Source organism: Hordeum vulgare, chromosome 6H (assembly GCF_904849725.1).
Source record: "Hordeum vulgare subsp. vulgare chromosome 6H, MorexV3_pseudomolecules_assembly, whole genome shotgun sequence".
Lineage (NCBI taxonomy): Eukaryota > Viridiplantae > Streptophyta > Magnoliopsida > Poales > Poaceae > Hordeum > Hordeum vulgare.
In genome coordinates this window covers 498,119,701-498,126,881 of record NC_058523.1, presented here as the reverse complement: position 1 = coordinate 498,126,881, position 7,181 = coordinate 498,119,701, and the positions used below count along the sequence as shown (strand labels likewise).

The 7,181-nt window shown below is 40.4% G+C and overlaps 1 protein-coding gene across 1 annotated transcript; it reads right to left on the bottom strand.

Annotated features, from left to right (window-relative positions):
* Positions 1–6,310: 6,310 nt before the first annotated feature.
* On the bottom strand, positions 6,311–6,846 carry LOC123405681 (probable calcium-binding protein CML16). Its single transcript, XM_045099282.1, has 2 exons — positions 6,502–6,846; positions 6,311–6,403 (listed from the first exon to the last, which is right to left on the bottom strand). The coding sequence occupies exons 1-2, from the start codon at positions 6,844–6,846 to the stop codon at positions 6,311–6,313; spliced, it is 438 nt and encodes a 145-aa protein (XP_044955217.1).
* Between the last annotated feature and the right edge of the window lie 335 nt (positions 6,847–7,181).

The window sequence follows — 7,181 nt, the reverse complement described above, 5'->3', positions numbered from 1 at the left end:
CAGATATATGTTCCACTAAACATTAAAGACTTTCATTGGTACCTAGCAGTTATAAATAGCGGGGTGCGACTTATCCAGGTGCTCGACTCGCTAGGCCCAGGAATGAACCGCAAAGACCTCACTGCTATGGTTAGTTATTAGTCTCAGTGCACAATCTTTTGATAAGACGATTTCTGTTATTCTTCGGTTGGGATGCTAATACGTTGTCATTTATTCATGCAGCAGCTCGAAGGACTGGAAAATGTATTCCAATATGCATCACTTCAAATTGAACTAAAATTTGATAAGTGGAAAGACGTAAACATTAAAGCATGGCCAAGGGCAGAATGTATTAAGAGCAATCTGCACACAGATGGGTATACCTCTTTCGAATCAAACTTGTTGCTCCCATCCCCTTTCGGCACCTCCTTCTCCTTCACGATATCTGAACCATTAATATTAATACATATGTTGTAAGAATGTCATCCTTTGTCGTCTCAGGTTCTAGAATAACTACAATTAGTACAAGTGAGAATTCTTTGTTTACATATATGCGGAATATCTTAAACTCTATTTCTAAATACAGCATATAAAAAGGCAGTTTTGGAGAATATCTTAAACTCTATTTCTATAAATTCATTTGTATATAAAACACTTATAAAATTGATAAAACAATAATGGATATATTTAATTTCTATAATCATATATAGGTCATCTTGTGGTCTGTGGATGATAAATTTTATGGAGTACTTCACTTGAAATGATTTGTCTGACACTCCAACGCACGTAAATTTTATCCTAATACTTATTCTATGTTGTATCATTACTTAACTCTTATTTCTATTTTAATAGGATCATATGACAGATTTTAGAACAAAACTAGCTGTCATTTTAGTGGACTCGGAATTGAATGATGATAATATAAGAAATCGAGACATGGAAGATGACGAAAACAATGTAGATCCCACGGATTGTATGATTCTGGATGGACCCCCTCAAAATCTCAAAACATCGAATACATCATCAGATGTTGAGCTCATCTCATAGTCATATATCATTTCACCGTCTGTCAACCCAACAAACGACGACTTAATAGACGAACTGTGCTTGTTCATCAGTATGGTTGATGATGACGCTTTACTAGAGTAAGCCATGTTCTTTTAGTTCATTTTGTATTCTAATAAATTACTCTGATGTCATTATAATTGACAAAATTTTGATTTTACAGGAGCGAATGGGTGAAAAGCTCTGATCCTTACCCTATCCGCTTAAAGTTGAGACAAATAAAAAACATACTAAACAATGATGAATATATGGATATTGATTGCTTTAACATGGATGTGCGGATACTAGCGCGCCACGAAGTCCAACTTCTCACAGACATTCCATCTCACTACATGGATCTAAACTTTTGTGTAAGTTACTATAATTGCGTTTTACATTTTTTCCTCATAGAACTATTGTTTTCTTATTTTTATTTTTGTCCATGTTCCACTATGCACGAGACCCAAGTCATCATGAAAATATGGACAGGGCTACGTTTAAACGATTGTTTCATAGCTGGCCTGACAGCAATGAGTATCATATCTCACAGTGTGATATGGTAAGATTTTAATTTTTCATTTCTAACAGTGGTTTATTTGGTTTAAATTAATATTTAATGTATTTATAAATGTATGCATCATTGCAGATTTTATTGCCTTGGGATATTTTAGTACTGCTTCTATTGTTTGTCTTGGATCAAGATAAAAAAGTTATCTCAATTTTCGATCCGATACCAATACCTACTTTGGGAAAGAATATACTTAAAACCGTGGTGAGTAACCTAAACCTCGCACTCCAGGTTGCAAACCCTGCATTCAAGGTCGATATCTCCAAATGGGAATGTATAGTTCCGGTTGTTCCAACAAACTCACACTTGTATGAATCTTTTTAATGCATTATGATATTAAATAATTCATTAATTCAACGCACATTATGTGTTTATTTCATACATGCAGTGCCTTGTCGGGTTATTTGGTTTTTAACTACATGCACTCATTGTGCGATGGACAGCTATATTTTCCTGTACCCCAGGTGAGTATTTACACCATGCTTACTTGTATACACGTTGCACATACAAACTTGTTATAACAATGTTGTCTAATGCATATGTAGGACTGTTTTGAACTGAGGAAGCGATTTTTGGTGCATATTTTAAAGTATGAAGAAAATGAATCTCAAAACAATATCCCATACATTGAAGGAAGCATCATAGATTGCATCTATAGATGGACTTTCATTGCTTCAAAAGATGGACCATCAAGACATGCTTAGTCCTGGTTTTTAAAACATATTTCTGTAACAATTATTGTGTGGTCGTTAATTTTGTGCGGAGACATGTTTCTGGATCGTATGTTACGCACATTCTCATATTGTTTTAAATAAAAGTCATATTGTTTTATATAAGACACCGATAAATTTCTCGATAAAAAACTCAAATATGTTTTACTATAGACTATTATAGGTGTGTTGGATCACAAATATGTCACAATTTTGAAAATACAATTTGAGTGACATAATAACATTTTGTACCCGTCTGAAAAAAACAGAAATTATTTTAGGGATCATCTTCTATAAATCAACAGTAATTAGTACTAAGTTAATGAAGGATTTATTAATATGATTTGGGTCAATCAACAGTAATTAGTACTAAGTTGTAAGCAGGTAAACTTACCTAGCGTTGGCAGCTGGATCGTGAGAGCGGCAACGCCGACGATCTTGATGGGCATGCCGGTGACCACCATGTCCTTTATGGTGATGTAGCCGGTGCTGAACCACACCACAACCTGGGCGGAGAGAGAGAACAAAGATCAACTACTGGCCTAAACCTATAAATAAAAGAAAAACCAAATAGAATTCAAAAGTTAAGTATGTGTGCTACTGGAGTTGACTACTATATAGTGCCAAAACAAACAACTAATGAGACAACACTCCACATCACCAACTTACCAGTTAGGACCAAGTGGCACTACAAGCTCCATACATCCATCAATCGATATTCTCGCCCTCCACAAGATCAAACTTCGCGATAGCTGAGGGTACATGCAACTTCTTGGGCGCGCGGACACACACACACACACACACAGAGGGAGAGAGAGAGAGCGTGATTAACTGGTGTCATCAACCCACATATCAAAATAGAGAATTTAAAAATTAAGTATAGGTGCTACTGACGCAGACTTCTACAAGTTTGGATAGGAGCTATCTAGCACATGCAATATATAGAAAGAACAAGCAGACCTTACAAGTTAATAGTGTTGTCAAACACATCGTCCATGCCATAAAGATCAAGTAATCGTTATAGCTCAGATATTGATATTGATATCTACTACTGTTTAGGTACCATAGTTTGTTTTCTCTTATTAGGACTTCTACTCATGTATAAAAGGATAGGTGAACAATTGAGATTGACTTCAGAAAATAGAAAGATCTATTCTATTTCTTGAGTCAATGCATCATAAGTGCAAGCACACATGACTTCAGAAAATAGCAGGACCTTGAGAGCGGCAACGCCGGCGATCTTGATGGGCATGCCGGTGACCACCATGTCCTTTATGGTGATGTAGCCGGTGCTGAACCACACCACAACCTGGGCGGAGAGAGAGAACAAAGATCAACTACTGGCCTCAACACATAAATAAAAGAAAAACCAAATAGAATTCAAAAGTTTAAGTATGTGTGCTACTGGAGTTGACTACTATATAGTGCCAAAACAAACAACTAATGAGACAACACTCCACACCACCAACTTACCAGTTAGGACCAAGTGGCACTACAAGCTCCATACATCCATCAATCGATATTCTTGCCCTCCACAAGATCAAACTTCGCGATAGCTGAGGGTCCATCCAACTTCCAGGGCACACACACACACACACACACACACACAGAGAGAGCATGATTACACAGGAAACTAGATTTCACTGAAGAATAGCATTTGTATAGTTTGCCCAACTTAAAATCAAATTGACCAACCCTGATTTCTGAACTATAGAATATCATGAACTTAACTGAATTTAACACACACACACACACACACACAGACAGAGAGAGAGAAAGAGAGAGAGAGCATGATTAACTGGTGTCATCAACCCACATAACAAAATAGAGAATTTAAAAATTAAGTATAAGTGCTACTGACGCAAACTTCTACAAGTTTGGATACGAGCTATCTAGCACATGCAATATATAGCAAGAACAAGCAGACCTTCCAAGTTAATAGTGTTGTCAAACACATCGTCCATGCCATAAAGATCAAGTAATCATTATAGCTCAGATATTGATATTGATATCTACTACTGTGTAGGTACCATAGTTTGTTTTCTCTTATTAGGACTTCTCCTCATGTATAAAAGGATAGGTGAACAATTGAGATTGACTTCAGAAAATAGAAAGATCTCTTCTATTTCTTCAGTCAATGCATCATAAGTGCAAGCACACATGACTTCAGAAAATAGCAGGACCTTGAGAGCGGCAACACCGACGATCTTGATGGGCATGCCGGTGACCACCATGTCCTTTATGGTGATGTAGCCGGTGCTGAACCACACCACAACCTGGGCGGAGAGAGAGAACAAAGATCAACTACTGGCCTCAACCCATAAATAAAAGAAAAAATATAGCAAAAGCACATGGAAGAAATATTCAATTATTTGCACAAGGACAAATGAAACTATAGCAAACAAGATATTGTGAGAGGGCCAACAACCAAGCAAGAAGGAAAAGAAGTTAAACTATGGATGGAATTAAAAATTGTATTGAATAATACTTTATTTTAAATTAAAAAAATAGCAAGAAGAGTGTGATGCATGGCACCTGCATTAATGAAACCCAATTGCCAACAACAGCAGTTTCACCAATGACAAGACCTGTTCCATTATCCAGCAATATTCCTTCCCTAATTTTGGCAGCTGCAGATTTAGCAATAAAGAATGTTAAGAGAACAAACTAACATTACCATATCATACCAGGATATAACAAAGACGCCACTTAAGATGACATATTTACTTTTCAAAACTCAAAAGGCAAACCATGTATTATTTCGGGGGAGCCAGGCCCCATGCCCCAAACATCATCTGAGCATGAGGATATATTTAAGGATTTGATGCTTATGAATTCATAAATTAAAAAATTATCGCAGCCTCATATGTAAGCAAGTTTTAGAAAACGCAATGCTTCTATGCCCCCAAAAAGTGAACATAATTACAAAGACAAACCTTGGTTCAGGTTAAGATATTTACAAGGATAACATAACATACATACATATTCCCAAGCAGCAGACCCATATGTAGTAGTTAAGGCGGCAAAACATATTTCCACGAAGGTAGTAGAAGAAGCTAAACATCATTCGATAAAAAAAGGAAACATCATGTACTAAATCAGCGAAAATAATATGGATTGGAGGGAGTAGCTATTTTTTTAGTGGAAAAGCCAAACATCATATAGCTAAAGAGCAACCCTGGTATTAAACACAGCAGGAAATATAAGACAATTTTGTACAGATATTATGATACACCAACAATATACCTGGGTGTATATCCATTGCAAAAACCTGAAAGGAGAAGGACAACATATGTTAGTCCACATAAATGTATGCTAAAAAATAGCTTCATAAGAAATCAAGGTTCACCTCGCTGATACGGCTTTGCAGCGCCAACGCCAGAACCTTACGCCCTTGATTCCATAATACATGAGCTATCCTATAGGACTGCAAGGAATGGTAACCCTGTAGCAGTTTGCAAGCAACATGAGTCTTGTTACCTTTTCCAGATATGAATTATATGATAACAAGAACTCATAGTCACCTTCAGGTATAATAGTACCCAGCTATATTCTGCACAGATCTCTTCAAAAAATAGAAAGATCTCTTCTATTTCTTGAGTCAATGCATCATAAGTCACTTCCTGGGCACACACACACACACACACAGAGCGAGCATGATTAACTGGTGTCATCAACCCACATGACAAAATAGAGAATTTAAAAATTAAGTATAAGTCCTACTGACGCAGACATCTACAAGTTTGAATAGGAGCTATCTAGCACATGCAATACGGCAAGAACAAGCAGACCTTACTATAGTGCCAAAACAAACAACTACTGGAGTTGACTACTATATATGCCAAAACAAACAACTAATGAGACAACACTCCACTATTTGCTCGACGGATTAACACACAAAATCAATACTGCTGCTGATCTGTGCGCTACGCGCAGCTGATGCGGGGGCGTATGGTTGGGGAGGCAGTGATAGGGGTGCGATTGGAGGAACGAGGGGGGAGAACAGGACCTAGAGGGAGTTGACGGCGCCGAGGTGCGGGGTGGCGATCTCCTTGCGGTTGGAGAGCGCGAGCGAGGCGGCGGCGCGCGAGCGGGCGAGGGCCTGGAAGCGCCGCGCAGGCAGCTCCCCGTGTTCCCTTCTCCTCACCTCCTCCCACCACATCCACTCGGGGCGCACCGCGGTGTATGCGCTCTGCTCGCCAACACGCCAAGAACAAGGAGACCCTCGCCGATCCGAGACACGACCTTGATGAGCTCGGCATCGGAGATGCGGCCGTCGTCGTTGTTGTCGTAGACGTCGAAGGCATCGCGCAGCTCGGCGTCCTGCTCGCGCTCCCCGTGGTTGTGGCCGTGGAAGGCGGCGAACTCGCCGAGGTCCATGTAGCCGTCGCGGTCGGTGTCGAGCTCGTCCATCATGGACGCCACCTCCCGGCCCCCTGCCGAGTCGGTGGCCAGCGGCGTGATGGCGCGCGACACGGCTGCCAGCTCCGGGGGCGAGATCCTGCCGTCCCCGTCCGTTTTGAAGCGGGAGAACACCTTCTTCATCGGCGGCCTTCTTGGCGGCGGCGGTGACGAGGAGCTGCGACGGGTTGTCGTCGAGGAGATCGGATCTAGGAGGAGGCTGGGTTGGATTGGAGGAAGGATAGGGTGGGTTAGAACCCTAGCCGCCGCTCACTGCTGTGTGGTGTGAGTTGCTTCGAGTGTGTGTGTGGTGTGAGTGTTCTGGAAGCCGCCGCCGCGTGTGAGTGTGCTGGTGAAATGACGAAAACGGGGCTGAAGGTTCGAGGTAATTACCGGCGTGCATGTAGTGGAGGGTATTGGAGGTGGGGGTGCTTTAGTCATTTTGAGGAGGGTTGTTGGGACAGCTGTAGTGGGCTCGG

What these genes read in the sequence shown, in the direction of transcription:
- LOC123405681 (XM_045099282.1), bottom strand. Translation starts at nt 6,846, where the DNA reads ATGAAGAAGGTGTTCTCCCGCTTCAAAACGGACGGGGACGGCAGGATC. An exon ending in TCCTTGTTCTTGGCGTGTTG is followed by an intron (nt 6,404 to 6,501) that starts GCGAGCAGAGCG and finishes CGGCGCTTCCAG; the next exon opens with GCCCTCGCCCGCTCGCGCGC.